The following is a 17590-nucleotide window of genomic DNA, read 5'->3' as shown; positions in this document are numbered from 1 at the left end:
ATCGAAAACACAGCTAAACGTTGACAAAAGGTAAAGACTCTACATCTAAAACATTTTATTTAAGAGCTAGCAGTGAAAAAAGATTATTGCTTAAAGTACTAACAGCAGGCTGCCAATAAAGTCAGTAGATTTTTATTATATGTGTTTTACAACACATTACACTTAAATAATTTACAATTTTAATAGTTAAAATATCTGCAGAATATGACATTAACGTCATATTTCCGATTATTATCATCATTTTAGTTTTTCCTGCTGTGTTGTTGCTACAGGAAGGAAACAAGTGACGTCCAATCTGTCTGTGTTTCCCTTTTCTGCTGCCTCCTAATTGATAACCTTTGACCTTTAGCTTTGACCTCTGGCCTCTCTTTGCTCCTTCCAGCGTCTGGAATGCACCGCCAACCTCGATAAGCCCAGAGAATCTGTAAACAACGCGGTCATGCTAGCAGCTCTCAGCAGTGAAACGTTTTTTAAAAATACAGTAAAACTCTGATTTTATATCAAAACTAAACAGTTTTAACACATCAGATGTTCGCATTTTTAAAAAAAAGATTTGTAATTTAATGCTTAATATTTCGAATTTATTCTGTATTTTTATGTTTTTACAAAACAGGAAACCAGAGGAACTAGAGATTAAAAGCTTTAATGGTTTGAACAAATGGATATTCATCGTTTTAACCTCTTGTCTTTGCCAGGTTTCAATGCATACACACATTTATAATTAACGCACTTTAAATAAACCAAGTGGTCCAACACTCTTTGATCAACTTTGAAATAAAACAGCAGAGATGAGTTCCAAGGTGAAAGTTGTGCAGTTTGCTTAAAACAGGTTGTCACACTAAAAAACAAAACATTTTACCAAGTATTTCTGGTTTAGTTTCAGTGCAAACATCTTAGTACACTTAAACTAAGACAAAACTAACTTAAAAGTAACTTTTAAGCAAGATATAGGAGCTTGATTTAAGTAAATAATTCCTTAATATTGAAGAAAAAGTTCTATTTCCACTAGATTATTTCAATTATAACATGAAAAAATGTCTTATTAGTGAAATAATCTGCCATCAATATTAACATTATTTACTTAAAACAAGCTTTTGGGCCGAGCAGCTTAGACAGGAGGATCTGATTGGTCAGATTACCATCTTGTGTTTTACAGCTTCTATTTATTTGGATTTTGAACATTAGAGCCAGGCTACCATTTATTTATTTTTTCTTTAGCTCCTGTCTTGCTTAAAAGGTACTTTTAGGTTAATTTTGTCTTAATCTAGTGAATTCAGACAAAACTAGACCAAAAATATTTGGTAAAATTTGTGTTTTTGTTGTGCAGATGGCTCAGCATCGATTTGAGTCTTTGGAAACTTCCAGGATCCTGATCTGAACAGTAGGTTGGTTCACACGCAGGTCTGAGATTCCTGCAGGGATTTACTCAAGAGAGCCACAAGACCGGGCAGAAAAAAGAGGGAAGAGTGTGTGCATGTGTATGTGTGTGTGTGCGCGTTTGTTTCTAATACCTTGTGGGGACCATTTTCCTGACAGATACTACGTTGTGGGGACACACTGCTACTTGTGGGGACCAGGCTTGTGGGCTTTGGTCCCCACAAGGAGAAACGCTGTTTTTGGGTCAGGGGTCAGATATAGGATTAAGGTGTGAATTGAGTTTTGGTTAGGGTTAGAGTTAGGTATGTAATGAATAGGGTTAGGAAATGATGGCAGTTTGTCTACTGCCATCTAGTGGACAAACTGAGGCGAGTTTTTTCAAGTTTTTTCTGTCAAAGCTCCACAACTGATTTCAGCCAACAAATCAACAACCATCTCCTTTCAGGTGCTCGACTTCTGCTAAGTATCATAAAAAATAATCTGAAAATGATCAAATATTGGATTAAAATTGAGAATAAGAATATTAAATCGCTTCTGTCTAAGTGGGTGTCTCGGCGATCATATACAGTATGTACTCTATTTATTTACGCCATCTACTGGTCAGAATGTGAACTACGCATGCTTTATAGAATTTTGCTGATAAACTCAGTAATTAATCTTAATCCTGAAATAGATTTTGCAATAAAAATATATAAGCTGGCTGAGGTCTTCTACATATTGTATATTAAAAAAAACATATTGTGAATACAATTATAAGTTTTGGTTTGAAGCTTTTTAGCAACTCTAGGCAACCAAGGAATGAAAATGAATAACATTAGTATTAAGAAGTAATATATAAAATTTAGGTATAATTGTAGAAAGCGTACATTTTGTGCATGTATTTTGATTATGCAACCTTGAATTTAAAGGATTACTTCAGAGTACAAAAACGATATGATTATTGGTGAACAAATAATTATTTACAAAAGTACTTCTTACATAATATGTTTTATCATGAAACATGGAATAAACATTTCTAAGACTCTAGATTAATAATTTTTTCAGTATTTGCAGGATGAAAATCAATTTATAAAACTGATTTCATAATCAGTTTTAAGGAAAGGAGAAGTAAGAAACACAAGGATATAGTTACTGTATTTGAAACACTAATTATGAAAAAGCTATGGTTTTTCCAAACACAACTTCAAAATCTTGCTTGAGAAAGAGCAACATTAATAAAATAAGCATAATGAGATTGAAAATTCAGTTTCATTCCTTAAATGCCTGCTGGATCTAATTAGCATCATACCTAAATTTACAATATAGGGAGGTCAAATTTATCATTTCTGACCAAAAAAAACCCATAAGTAATACAATTTTGTGTACAATGGAGCATAAATGAATATATTCTGAAGTGGATGAATTAAAATAATTCAACAAATACGACATATTTAGTTATTTGCCATTTGACATGTTAGCCGCATTCTGCATTTATTTAGGTCATATTTTGATCCGAAACACTTAATGGGACAAAAAAGCAAAAACAAAAAAACTATTTGTAATTTATATGAAGGATCCTGTTGCCGATTGAAGCAGCCTGGTTTTAAATGACCTCTGAGCTCTCAGAGCTTCAGATTCATATTGAGGAAGTCGAGACATACCTGCATGTCTGACAGTGTAACACCTGTAATCCTCCTCCAAGGCCTGCAGAGCGTCTGTCAGAGTGTGAACACGTGTTTCTCATGTTTTGGAGACTTTAAACTGTTTACAGTTTAGCTGTAATCATTAAAATGTGGGATTTGGTGGTTGTGGTTCAGGAAGTGAACATAAGTCAATGCATCGTCTTCTGAAGTGATCAAAACACGAAAGAAAAAAGTTTAGAGGTTAAATTAAAAATCTGTAGAATGTAACAATTTTTTATTTGATGAATCATCAGAATAACAGAAATAATAATTGAATACTTAAATAGCTGTTATTTGCAGGCGTAATTAAATGCTTCAGATCAACAGCGTGTTAAATTATGTCACTTAAAGAGGGAAAATATTTATAATTACACATTTTATGTTTCAGATTTTAATTTGTCATTATTTTTGTAGAAATCAGTTTTATGCTTTATTTGGTAAAAAAAAAAAAAAAAAAAAAGACAAATTCTGTTGATATTGATTGATTTATAATAGCAGTATAAATGGTAAAACATCCAAGGGTGTGAATAATTTATAGAGGCACTGAAAGTGTGGAAAAAAGGAAAAGATAAAATCTGAAAGAGGGTAACAACGTAATCACTTTACAGTAAAAACAAGATAAAATTCAGGAGCGTTAACGTTGGTAATGGACTCTGGCTCCCTCTGCTGGTCAGTAAATGTACAAATTAAATTCTCCAACACATTAAATCATTCAGTCGATGAAAATAACTTGTATATATCAAGCTAAGTTTTGTGTTCACGTTCTAAATTTTAATCCTTAGCAGAATTTGTTTTATTTTAAATCTTCCCTTCACTAAAGTAATAAGTGGAAAATATAAGTTTTTTATGACCATAATGTAAAACCCAAAAAATCCCTTAAGCAGCAGATTTCAACAGACTATATAAGTAACTGCGATATCTTAAAAGATAACAAAAGGTGTTTTTATCAGAAACACGTCTTCACAGCCACACGTAATTGTTTCCTAACAGGGTGAGGCAGGAAATCCATAAACTAAATCAGAGAGGACAAATAGTACCGGGATGGATGTACAGTTTATAGCTTTTTGTCTGGTGTAAATAAATATTTGCAGGTGGAAATATACACCAGTAAATATTTACACCGCTGTAGTGTAAATATTTGAAAGGAAAAAAACTCGTTTTCTATTTTTAGAAAAAGAATCTGTTTAGAAAGTTAAATATTTGTTAGTAATCAGGTTTGAACGTAAGGATGTTGTTGGAGTGAAACATGTCGTCTTAGTTACTATCTTTTTATGATGAGTCGTTTATACCCACCGCTTAAGACCCAGTGTTTTATTGACACTGACTACGTCACTAGTCACTCTTTCTCACTTTTTTGTCATTTAAATTAACCTCAAAAAGGTTATTTGTATGTAACGTGGTCTTAATTTTGTATATTTATTGCTGGTGTAGGATTCAATGTTTGGTCAAACTGAGGACAATAAACCTGGTAGAGGGGATAAATCTCTGCTGGTTGTTTCACTGAGAGCATAAAAGCAAATGACGAAAACGTGACCAATCTTCCAGGCAATGAAAATGTTTAAAAAGGTCGACCAAAGTGCATCATTCAATATGGTTGTTTTGTACAAAAGGTATAAAACCATTAAAAGCTTTAATGGGGATGTTTATGTGTACGTTGTGCCATTTGAGCAAAAGAAACAAACAAAAAAATAAATAAAAATACGTGGGGTTCCTCAAGGCTCTATTCAAGGGTCACATATTTAATGTCTACAGATTCCCTGTGGTTTATATATTACAGAAATACATCTCTTATATCAATGCTATTCAGCTCTGCAAGGGAAAATGAAAAGGCCATACTTTGACTAGGCAGTTGTGGTTGGCTTCAATGGTAACTAGCTGCTGGTACTCTGGGTAGCTTCAGGTGTTTTCTTCCCTACATCTTCACAACTACATATTTAGCTCCAACTTAACTAAGCTTGCTAACAAGATATTTAGCTTGCAAATAAACCATTTAGCTAGCAAGCTAAATATTTAAATCCAAACTAAATATTTTAATAGCATGTTAAATATTTAGATTCAAAGCTTGTTTGCTAAACTTGCAAACAAACTAGTTAGCTTGTCAACAAAACATTTAGCTAGGAGGCTAAATATTTAGTTAGCAAACTAAATATTTAGCTTCAAAGCTTGTTAACTAAGCTTCTCAATTGAATATTTAGCTTGTTGACTACATGTGTAGTCAACAAGCTAAATAATTAGCTCCAAACAAAATATTGAGTTAGCAAGCTAAATATTTTTGCTTCAAAGTTTGTTAACTAAGCTTTCTAAAAAATATTTGGCTTGCTAACTAAATTTACAGCTAATATGCTAAATAATTTCAAAGTTGGTTAACTAAGCTTGTCAATTAAATATTTAGCCTTGGCTAATATTTAGCTAGTTTGTTTACTATCTAAAGAATTAGCTAGTTAACAATTAATTAGCTTCAAATAAAATATTTAGATAGCAAGCTAAATATTTGGTTAGCTAGCTGAATGTTTAGCTTCAAAGTTGCTGTGCTTGTCAATTAAATATTTAGCTTGTTAATTACATATGTAGCCATCAAGCTAAATAATTAGCTCTAAACAAAATATTTAATTGGCTAACTAAACATACGGCTATCAAGCTAAATAATTTGCTCCTAACTAAATACATATTGTTGGCAAGCTAAATAGATTTTTTGCAAGATAGATATTTAGCTCCAAAGCTGGTTAAATAAGCTTGCAAACAAAAATATTTAGTTTGCAAACATTTAGTTAACAAGCTAAATACACGAAAAAAAAGTTGCCACCTGGATTTAACTAAGCAAATAGGTACAAGCCTCCTATTGGATAAGTACTGCATAGGCGATTATCTTTCAGCTAACAACAAGTTATTTAACCCCAGCTGATGCAATGAGTAACTCCTCATTTCTTAAACAACCGTGGCAAAAGACACATCCTGTGGTTGTGGAAAAGATGTTAGTCTGTTAAAGAAGGGTCAAATCATTGGCATGCATCAAGCAGAGAAAACATCTAAGGAGATTGCAGAAACTACTAGAACTGGGTTAAGAACTGTCCAACGCATCATTAAAAACTGGAAGGATGGTGGGGAACCATCGTCTTCCAGGAAGAAATGTGGTCGGAAAAAAATCCTGAATGATCATGATCGGCGATTACTTAAACGTTTGGTCAAATCAGATCGAAGAAAAACAACAGCAGAACTCAGGAGTATGTTTAATTGTGAACGCAAAAGCATTTCCACACGCACAATGCGAAGGGAACTCAAGGGGTTGGGATTGAACAGCTGTGTAGCCGTAAGAAAACCTCTAATCAGTAAGGCTAACCAGAAAAAAAGGCTTCAGTTTCCTAGGGAGCATAAAGATTGGACTCTGGAGGAATGGAAGAGGGTCATGTGGTCTGATGAGTCCAGATTTACCCTGTTCCAGAGTGATGGGCGCATCAGGGTAAGAAGAGAGGCAGGTGAAGTGATGCACCCATCATGCCTAGTGCCTACTGTACAAGCCTGTGGGGGCAGTGCTATGATCTGGGGTTGCTGCAGTTGGTCAGGTCTAGGTTCAGCAACATTGTGGCCCAAAGAATGAGGTCAGCTGATTACCTGAATATACTGAATGACCAGGTTATTCCATCAATGGATTTTGTCTTCCCAAATGGAACGGGCATATTCCAAGATGACAATGCCAGGATTCATGGGGCTCACATTGTGAAAGAGTGGTTCAGGGAGCATGAGACATCTTTTTCACACATGGATTGGTCACCACAGAGTCCAGACCTTAACCCTATTGAGAATCTTTGGGATGTGCTGGAGACGGCTTTGCGCAGTGGTCAGACTCTCCCATCATCAATACAAGATCTTGGTGAAAGATTAATGCAACACTGGATGGAAATAAATCTTGTGACACTGCAGAAGCTTATTGAAACAATGCCACAGTGAATGCAGGCTGTAATCAAAGCTAAAGGCGGTCCAACAAAATATTAGAGAGTGTGACCATTTTTTGGTGGCGACTTTTTTTTTTGGCCAGGCAGTGTATTTAGCTACACACAAAATATGTAGTTGGAAAGCCAATTATAATCAAGCTAAATATTTGGTTAGGAAGCTTAGTTAACAGACTAAATGTTCACTATGAGCTAAATATGTAGTTTGTAAACTCCATAGATAAAAGCTAGTTATTTAAAAAAACTAAAATCCTCGAAACCTTCAAGAATTTCTTATACGGACTGAAACCAAACTTCAACTTGGGTTCACACCGTATTATTGTCTTAGTTACATAAAACATGAAACTAATGTTTTATATTGGTTATATATAAAATATAATGTTTTATATTGGTTATATATAAAACATTAGTTACATAAAACATGAAACTAATGGGAAAATAAAATGTAACCTTGGAAATTTGGATGTAGTTGTCAAACCCTAAACTATTTTAGGAAAATTTGAACAATAATATTTATTTTGTAAGATTTATTTTTACCAATTAAATTTAATTGGTAAAAATTAAATTAACAATTAATTTGTCTTATTTATTTTCCAACAAACTTTGGAATTTTTTTATTCAAAAAGTGCTAAAAAAAACACACTAAATCACCAAACTGGCAACATCTGGCAACATCATGCCTACATGCCTGAAAGTTAATTAAGTCATAAATAACTATAAATGTTAGTCAGTTTTAAACCAAAAATACTATATTCCCAACACGGGCAGCTATATTAATAAACTCCACCTTTACTGATAACATTACTGATTAGGTTTCATAGAAAATATGTCATCTTTTCTCTTCCTGCCCAGTCCAGTTTTTATCAAATGGGTCAGCTGATATGCGAGGCGTTCACCTGGCGTCTGTTTGACTTTGAATCGTGGTGAAAAACATCAAAGTTTGTTTCATTCCTGTAAACACGTTGTGTTGTAAAACTCTGAGTTGGCGTTCCTGTAAAAAGATCCACGTGCTGTAAACCTTTGCTCACTGCCACTTCCTCCACATGTATCGACTTTACCTTTAATGTTTATATATATATTTATATGTAGATTCAGATACATTTGTATCCCAAATGGGTAATTGATGTTACTTATGATCAGAAATCATATATTTCTGATTTGTTGTTAAAAAAAAAACAAAAAAAAACACGCAAATCTGAATTTTAAAGCTTTTAAATGAAACATCTTTACAAATAAAAGAGAGAGGGAAGAAACAGAAAAGATTTTTATGACAGATTTAGATGGTGATAAGTAATCAGCAAGGATCAAACCTTCTAAATGGTGTGTGTGCGTGTCATATGAGTGTGTGTGTGCGTGTGTGTGTGTGGGGGGGGAGTGTTGGACTTTGTCCTGAGCTATTTTAACTGTACAACTTTATCAGAGGCAGAATCATTGCAGCATAAGCAGCCTTCCTCTGACTTTGCTCTTGAGCAGAGCAGCTAAATTAAACCCCACCGGGAGTTTTTGGTTTTTGTTTTTTTTAAAAGCTTCATTGTCTTATTTTTATTTAAAAAAAAAAAAAAGAAGAAGACCATCATGATCAGCCGAAACTTTAAGAATGTGTTGGTGGTCTCCATTGGATTTCTGTCTCTGTTCACGGCTTATGGAGGCCTGCAGAGCTTACAGGTAAGCAGATAAAAAGCTCTACTGGTGCTAAAATGTTGATTTTTAATTCAAAAAGTGCTAAAAATAAAAATTTTAATTAATGCTCATTTATTAAAGAAGGGATTTCTAAGGCTAAATAATCATAAAAACCATGTTTGTCACAATATATGAATAAATCGAAGAGTAAAAATGTCAGAAAGTGACACTTTATGATGTATTTAATATACAAATCTTTAACTTTAATCTGAAAAATAAATTATTTTGCTTAAACTTTTACTTTAAGTTCAAAATACTGAGTGGTTTCAGACCAGAGAGCCGGAAAAAATATTGATGGGCTAAGTAAGATATTTGATTAAATACACATTTAAATGGAAAACTATTAATACTCTTAATATTTTGTCACATTACTAATAAAAATGTGTTTAATTTAATTTCCCTTTGGGATTAATGAAGTATTATTTAATTAAATTTTTTTATTGTATTTTATTGGGATTTTTAATATTGTATCAATTAAAGTGTTACAGGCTGCACAGTGGCGCAGCTGGTAGCACTGTTGCCTAGCAGCAAGAAGAAGGTTCTGGGTCAGATTCCCGGCCCGGGGTCTTTCTACATGGAGTTTGCATGTTCTCCCTGTGGATGCGTGGATTCTTTCCGGGTTCTCCGGCTTCCTCCCACAGTCAAAAAACATGACTGTCAGGTTAATTGGTTTCTCTAAATTCTCCCTACGTGTGTGTGTGTGTTTCTAATACCTTGTGGGGACCATTTTCCTGACATATACTACGTTGTGGGGACACACTGCTCTTTGTGTTTTTGGGTCAGGGGTCAGATTTAGGACTAAAGTGTGAATTGAATTTTGGTTAGGGTTATGATTAGGGTAAGGGTAAGGTTAACGCTGTAGACTAATATGCACTAAAATTATGCATATTATTGGGATTTTAAGTGTTATTCCAGCACATATTGTTACATTTAAATAAAAACCTGTTGCCTCCTTTAAAAACTGATTGGTTTCTGATTATTATTTTATTTTTGTGTTGTGCAGAGCAGCTTGAATGCGGAGCAGGGGATGGGCGTTGCATCCCTGAGCGTCATCTACGCCGGCATCATCATCTCCTCCATGTTCCTGCCGCCCATCATGATTAAAAACCTGGGCTGTAAATGGACCATCGTCGCGGGAATGGTCTGTTACGTGTCCTACTCATTCGGAAACCTCTACCCTGGATGGTAAAGAGCTGAGTTTTTAAAAAAATCTGACCAGAAGAGGCTGATTAAACCTCTAAAAATCATGAAAATCAACATAAAATGGCAACTTTAGGATGTTTGAGTCAGAAAATCATGACTTTCATTTTTCTGTGCAGATTCACACAAATTTACAAGATAAGAAATCTTATCGGAAATGTGCAACTGTTATTATTTTCACCATGCTGGTACAGTTGAAATAAGACAAAACTAACTGAAAAGTAACTTTTTAGCAAAATATAGGAGCTTCTTAAAGGAAATAATTCCTTAATATTGATGAAAAAGTTCATTTATATAAAAAAAGTCTTGTTTTAAAAGAAATAATTTCTCAATAGAACTACAACTTTTTTCATCCATATTAGTTTCAGATATATCTTGAAATGTTTTACCTTTTTAATTAGAACATTATTATTTCCTTTTTTTTTTGTTTGTAATTTCTCAAATCTGTCTCAAAAACAATTTTGGATTTGACTTAAAATTGGGTTCATTTTATGCTAAATGAATTTTGTTTAGCTTTATATCGTTAAATTGCAAAGTTACATTTATTTAAAGTCATGTTTGATAAATGTAGCATTTTTATAACAAAAATGTAATGCGCCTGTAATGACTCATGGTGTCATGGCTCATTCTTTGGGCAGAAATGTCACTCGGATCTGAGTGACAAGTCTTGAGCAACAACTTGTTATGCGCTAAAATTATCCTTCACTGCAAAGACACAAAATCTCAACCAGTATTTTAGTTTAGTTTCTAGTGCAAATATATTAGTACAATTAAAATAAGACAAAACTAACATATAAATATTAATTTTTAGCAATACATAGGCTCCTGTTTTAAGGTAGGTATTTCTTTAATATTGATCAAAAATATCTTGGCAGATGATTTCATTTAAAACAAGAAATTTTTTCCATTTTATAAATGAACTTTTTTTTCAATTCACACTACAGACAGAAACAACAGAAAAATAAAACAAATTTGTGGGGAATTTAGAAAAAAGGTAGAAAATTATCTTTAAAGAGGCGCTGTTATGTGTTTTCCAGGCACATCATATCATTTTATAGCACAATCAAGTAACTATGTTCTGAATTCAAAGACAAAGCATAATTTAGCATTTCTGAGAAAAACAAAATTACCAACATGTGGATAAATTAAGATGCTGTCTGCAGGTACACCCTCATCCCAACCTCCTTCATCCTGGGTTTGGGCGGATCCCCTCTGTGGTCGGCTAAATGCACCTACCTGACCATCTCTGGGAATGTGCAAGCCGCCAAGCACAATAAGAAGGGTGCTGATGTGGTCAACCACTACTTTGGGATCTTCTTCTTCATCTTCCAGTCATCTGCAGTTTGGGGAAACCTGATGTCGTCGCTCATCTTTGGGCAGGACACCAACATCTGTAAGTAGACAATCCAGTAAAGCTTAATGTCAGCCGGATTAGTCAAGTTAGAGGCTTACAAACAAGCTGAGATTACACTTTAGCGTTAGGCTTTGCTAACTACTGTGTTGGTGTAGCGCTCCAGTATTAGCTTTAGCTAAACACTGTGTTAGTGTATCGCTGTATCATTGGCTTCTGCCTAATACTTTATTGGTGTAGTGTTTTAGCATTAGCTGAACTAATGTTTATATTTAATGCTTTAGGGTTAGTGCTGCTAACGTTTTAGCTAGCAATGCCCACCACTGCCCTTGGCTTTTTGTAATTTCTGACTTTTGACAATAACTGTATTCATTCTAATAGTTTCCCTCTTATGCCAACTACCTCATAACACTTCCCAGATTATTTAGCATCAACAGTTGTTTCTTGAAGGTCATTGCATGGTGCACACACACGAAGTTACCATCCTGGTTTAAATGCTTTCTTATCAGTTTATAAATGATTAACTGATGAGTTTCTCCAGAAACCACATTCCTGTTTTATTTTCTTCCTGTCCACCACCATCATCTTAAAACACAAGTGGAAAAATAGACAAAGACTCACAAAGACAACAGTTCCCCTTAAATAATCCCTAAAATGCAGTGGAAACCAACATCTCTGCAAGTTTTGCTTTCTCTATTTTCTTGGTGTATTTAACATTTGCATGTGTTTATTTTTTCCAGCCGACATTCCAGAGGACATTCTAAGTACCTGTGGAGCATTTGGCTGTGGAATCACTATCAATACCAGCAGCAGCAACAGTACCTCCAGCAGACCTGCACAGAAGCTTGTGTGGACGCTTCTCGGGTGCTACATTGGTAATTTTAGAGTTTTGTTCTTCCTCACAAAACAGCTTTGGTTGTAGTTTGACTAGAAAAAAATCTGACAGGGTGTCCATGCATCCTAGAAAAGGTTTTAAATTGTCCAAAATTACTTTGAAAACGTAAGTTGGCCTTAAATACTTGGATTTTACCTTGGTGGGAATATTTATTTTTTCTTTTTTGATTTTTCTGTCACACAAAAGTTAGAGACACACGTAGACATCTTCATTTCATTTTGCTGTTGCATTCTAGTTGTACTGAGAACTGAGAAACTTCAACTTCCCAGTCAGTAAAATCAACTGGGAATTTGGAAGCAACTCCGACTATACCAAGTTACGATTGTAATGCGGAATTCGCGTTTCAAAATGGCCGCGCTCTTCGCATCAACAGTAGCCAGATGTGGTGGAAATATGATTATTTTACAAAACACACATAAGGGTGAGTCTAACATTAATGGTACATATAAAGCAGGGGTGTCAAACTCCAGTCCTCAAGGGCCGGAGTCCTGCAATTTTTAGATGTGCCTCTGCTGCGCCACACCTGAATAGAATAATTAGGTCATTAGGACTCTGGAGAACTGATCTACACAAGGAGGAGGTGATTAAGCCATTTGATTCCAATGTTTTGTACCTGTGGCACATCTAAAAACTGCAGGACACCGGCCCTTGAGGACTGGAGTTTGATACCTGTGATATAGAGCTTCAAACAAAAATTAAAAATGGTGTTATGGAAAGTAACGCTTGCAATTATTCTAAGAGTTATTGCAAACAATGTCTATGGAAAATTATTTCTATAAAAAAAGAGAAAAACGCAGAATTCTGAGAAAAAAGTCAGAACTCTGAGAAAAAGGTAAATTCTGAAAATAAGGTTAGAATTCTGAGGGAGAAAAATAATTTATGAGGAAAAAAGTCAGAATTCTGAAAATAAATAAAATTCTTAGAATAAAGTCAGAATTCTGAGAAAAAAAAAATTTGTTTTTCCAGTGGTCCTGATCTTCTTCTCTAAATATCTTTGTGCTTCGCCATGTTAATATTCCGACTTCTTAACTTCAATACTGTTTTTTTTTTGTTGTTTTGTTTTTTTTGCCAGTTGTTTGTTGACGCTTGCGTTGTGTGTGAATTGTGAGACAGTTATTTTTTGTTTTTGGGCATGTGCACCGACTGATGGCACCCTTTGAATTTTGTTGTTCTTGTGACAATAAAGATTTATCTTATCTTATCTTACTTTTACCTTGAGGCTTATGTGAAATCCATCTACAACTTCCGATGCCTAGCTAGCCAAGGCATGAGCGTATATCGTGGAAGTGCAAATTTCCACGGACAAAATTTCTACATTTCTTTTGAATGGAGTCTTAAATCTGAGTCGGCGAGATGTTTGTCTCGTAGGGGTTGGCGTTCTAGCGATACTCATCGTGTCGATATTTCTGGACAACATCGACCACCAGCAGACCAGCCAGTTTCGGGGGAACCGGGAACCGTTCTGCCACACGTTCCTGGCCACGTTCAGGCTGCTGAAGGACTGGAGGCTCCTGACGCTCATCCCGCTCACCATCTACAGCGGCTTCGAGCAGAGCTTCCTCTCCGGGGAGTACACCAAAGTAAGGACACTTAAAACAAAAAAATTAAAAATAATAATCAAGTTGGTGCTAAAATGAGAAAGCATCATTACCTAGCTTCACTGGTTGGTCCACTGCTCAAATATGACTCAACAATTATGGGTTTTTGAAATGGCTCATCTTCCAGTCAGCAAACAGCATCAACGTATTGCCAGAAAACAGCTTGGTATCTTTTTTTAAGTGCTTGGACTGTTTTTAGAAGCAGCTGAGACCCAAGTGGAATTACAAAAAGGTGCAAAATGTTAATTTTGCATCATAGATCCCCTTTGACATTACAAATGTAATTCTAAGTCTCAGATTTTTATTATTAAAAAGAATCTTAAAGCATATTGCATCTTTTTCTTCCAGTCCAGAATAACATCACATAAAATCCCCCAAAATACAATAAAGTTTAGAGTTGTAAAGTGAGAATATTAAGTAAACCTTTTGGAGGTTTACTCAGATGCCTTCACTTCGAAGCGAAAAAAGTAGGAATATCTTACAAAAACATTCCAACTATCGGCTGCCATTTTGAGTTTGTTGACGTTTCATGTGAGATGTGAACCCGTTTTGCTGCCTCTCTTCGCAGAACTACGTAACTTGTGCTTTGGGGATCCACTATGTCGGTTATGTGATGATGTGCTTCGGAGCGACTAATTCGCTCTCCTCCTTCCTGTTTGGGAGAATCGCTCGCTACACCGGAAGGGCCGCCCTCTTCTTCTTTGGTAAAAACTAATTTCCTTATATGTAAACTGTTTATATAAGGATACGTTCATACAGCATGTCTTAATGTTTAGTCCCGATCTTTTTTGTTGTTGTTTTGTTCTTTGGCGTCGTCGTTCTTACTGCTAGAAAATGATGCTTCCGTACAAAGCGGCCTGCATGCGCAGAAGATGAACATCACGTCACACAGAAGCGCATTGTTTATGGAAGTAATAATGGATTAAACAGTTTATGGATCATTTTAAATGTTCATATAGTAATGAGTGCTGACTTAGCACCACATATGGAAGTGGCACAGGTCCGGTTTTGTTTTTATTTTATTGTATTTTATTTAGTGAAAATATTGGAATTGTGCTAATCAGACTGCGGTGAAAAAGCCGGTTATAGACAGGGTTGGAAAGTAACTACTTACATTTACTTAATTGCATTTACTAAAGTAACTTTCTGGAAGAAAAAAAACCTCTTAGGAGTATTTTTACTACTTTGTAGATTTTATCTGAATAATTTTATTATGAAGTATCGCTAATTGAGAAAAAATTCAGGATTTTCTACCCACCGAATAAAGAACAAACATGTTTAATTTTTTCTTTTATTTGAGTAAAAATATATTGAAGTAGTGCCGCCTCTGGTTAAAGGTCGGTAGCCATAGATGTTTGTAACCAGAGGAATCATCTGTTTTCAGCTGGTGCGATCAACTTGGCCTGCATCATCGCCCTCCTGTTCTGGAGGCCTCATCCTGACCAGCTGCCTGTGTTTTTCGTTTTTCCCGCTCTGTGGGGTATGGCGGACGCTATCTGGCAAACTCAGACTAATGGTAAGAAAAACTGAAAATCTCTGCTTTGATGCTCAGAAAGCAGGAAAAAACACCTGGAAGGAACCTAGAAGCAGTTTGACCTAATGATATTTGTTGTTTTCTACCGAACTAATTATAGTTTCAGATTCAACAGCTGTAATTTGTCCTGTTTGGTACCTAAATGACATTTACTGCTCATGTAGAAATTTGTGAGATGTTTTACAGGAACTAATTTTCAATTTTACTGATAAACATTTTACAAAAACCTTGTCCTATAAACTGGCTGATGTCTTCAGTAGTTGCTTCAATATTTCTACACAATGTTTTTTCCTCATGACGCCATCCATATTATGATGTGCACCAGTTCCTCCTGCAGCAAAGCAGACCCACAACATGATACTTACACCAACATACATCACAGTTACGATGGTAAGCCCAGTTACGATGGGCTTAAACGATGGTCATTAAGCCCAAAACGTTCCACTTTAATATCATTAGACCACAAAACATGTCCCCAAAAATGAAGATTTTTGTTCCTGTGGACATTTGGAGTCTTGGCTTCTTCCTTACGAAGAGGCTATTTAGCCCATATTGGTACTTGACAAGTTTTAACTTGGATATTGATACAGTCTTACCAACTTTAGCCAGATTCTTCACAATGTTTTTAGCTTTAGTTCTGGGGGTCAATCTGCACTTTTCTGATCAAAACCCGTCTCCTTCTTGGACAGTATGATGGTTGGACATTCACATCACGTCTAGATTTGCATATAAATGTTTGAACTAATAAATGCGGCACCTTTAGGCTTCTGGAAATTGTTCCCAAGGATTAAACATACTTCTACAAAACTGGTTTCAACTGCATGTGCACAAGATTAACAATAAAAACAGCTGAGCCTACCTTCAAATTGATCTGTCGCCCGCTCTGTTGCAGCTCTTTATGGCGTCCTCTTCCCGCGGGACAAGGAGGCCGCCTTCGCCAACTACCGCATGTGGGAGTCGCTTGGTTTCGTCATCGCCTTCGCCTACAGCACCTTCCTGTGCGTGGAGTATAAACTGTACATCGTGCTGGCTGTTCTGGTGATTAGCATGATCACCTACCCCGTAGTGGAGTACTACGAGTACAGGAATCCCACCCAGCCCATTGAACAGGCCACCTATGAGAATCCCAAAAACAAAGCAGAGGAAGCGGGCATCATTAGCCAGACTTGGATGTAGACGCGTTGCCATTTTATTGTTTCCTTCTTTGACTGCTAATCCAGAACTCCTGCAACTGAAACTGAAAAAAAGTAAAATGACTATAAAAAGGTGGAAAGCCTTTACTTTTTCTTAAATAGACCTCTTCTTGTTGGTTTTCTGGACTTTTTTTGCACTGCTAAAACCAGAACAAATGTCAGAATATAAAATGTAACATTAAGTTAAAAGCAGAAACTGACATCACAAACTGATTTTTAATGTTTTTAATCTTCAAAGGTGAAACATTATGCTCCCTTGAACAGGTTAGAATAAGTCTATGTATGAGCAAACAGTCTGTAGCTCCCCCTGGGTTGCTAGGTAATGGGCGGGGCTCTGCACGGGTTGCTAGGTAATGGGCTGGGCTCTGCGTGGGTTGCTAGGTAACCACGTAGTGCCAGTGAAATGTGACTTGTTTTTGAAATGTATTTTTAAGACATAAAAAAGCATCAACTTATTGCAGATTTTTATTTTTCTTAAGCGTTTGTGGGTTTTCTTTTAGTGATTTTGCACAATGTGTCCCCTTTAAATACATTAAATAAAAATGTCTTAGTTAAATTGATAGATATTATTGAAATTTCATTGTTATCTCTGTAAATGCATCTGTTCCTACATGTTTATTTGTTGAAATCTTCATAAACATTTGCTGAATGTTGGATTTTACCTTTTTATTTTTAACTATCTGCTCATAAAACCCAACAGCCTCCTTACAATAAACTATGTTTTTTACTCCACTGTAAATAAAATAAAATGTATACTGTTTATGTAAGTTTAAGTAATAAATGTGTTCATTTGAGCATTTTGTAATTGACATAAGAGGTAATTTGAAGGACTTTACAGGTAAATAAAGGAAGGGGGTAAATAAATACGCATTAAAGACAAGAACTGCACAAAAACATCTGCTAAAATTGAATTTTAAATAAATATCTGGGTAATCTGTAGCAGACAATGTTTTAATTTTTAGGTTTTAATTTAGTTGCTTAGTTCTGCTAAGAGTTAGAGTTTTGGATGCAGAACTGAAAGAAAATAAAATAGGTTATTAAAAAAGCATAATTTTTGTGACTTCAACTTAACTTTGGCCCTCACAGCAAAAAGTTTGGATACAAATATCAAATATTTTACAAATCCAAACCTGGAAAAATCAAACTCCAGACTG

At 35.2% G+C, this 17590-nt stretch overlaps 1 protein-coding gene across 1 annotated transcript; it reads left to right on the top strand.

Annotated features, from left to right (window-relative positions):
- Nucleotides 1–8349: 8349 nt before the first annotated feature.
- On the top strand, nt 8350–17230 carry unc93a (unc-93 homolog A). The gene is made up of 8 exons (XM_028039559.1): nt 8350–8650; nt 9669–9850; nt 11029–11258; nt 11957–12091; nt 13480–13691; nt 14278–14413; nt 15094–15225; nt 16136–17230. Exons 1-8 carry the CDS (start codon nt 8561–8563, stop codon nt 16417–16419), a joined length of 1401 nt encoding a protein of 466 aa, XP_027895360.1. The 5' UTR covers nt 8350–8560; the 3' UTR covers nt 16420–17230.
- Nucleotides 17231–17590: the final 360 nt, after the last annotated feature.

This window comes from Xiphophorus couchianus, chromosome 15 (genome assembly GCF_001444195.1).
Source record: "Xiphophorus couchianus chromosome 15, X_couchianus-1.0, whole genome shotgun sequence".
Classification (NCBI taxonomy): Eukaryota; Metazoa; Chordata; class Actinopteri; order Cyprinodontiformes; family Poeciliidae; genus Xiphophorus; species Xiphophorus couchianus.
Note: the sequence above shows the minus strand (reverse complement) of the source record. Positions and strands in the feature narration are given on the sequence as shown.

Coding starts and splice junctions, on each gene's coding strand:
- unc93a (XM_028039559.1), top strand. CDS start 8,561: ATGATCAGCCGAAACTTTAAGAATGTGTTGGTGGTCTCCATTGGATTT. Junction 9,851..11,028: donor GGAAACCTCTACCCTGGATG/GTAAAGAGCTGA, acceptor TGCTGTCTGCAG/GTACACCCTCATCCCAACCT. Junction 14,414..15,093: donor GGCCGCCCTCTTCTTCTTTG/GTAAAAACTAAT, acceptor ATCTGTTTTCAG/CTGGTGCGATCAACTTGGCC.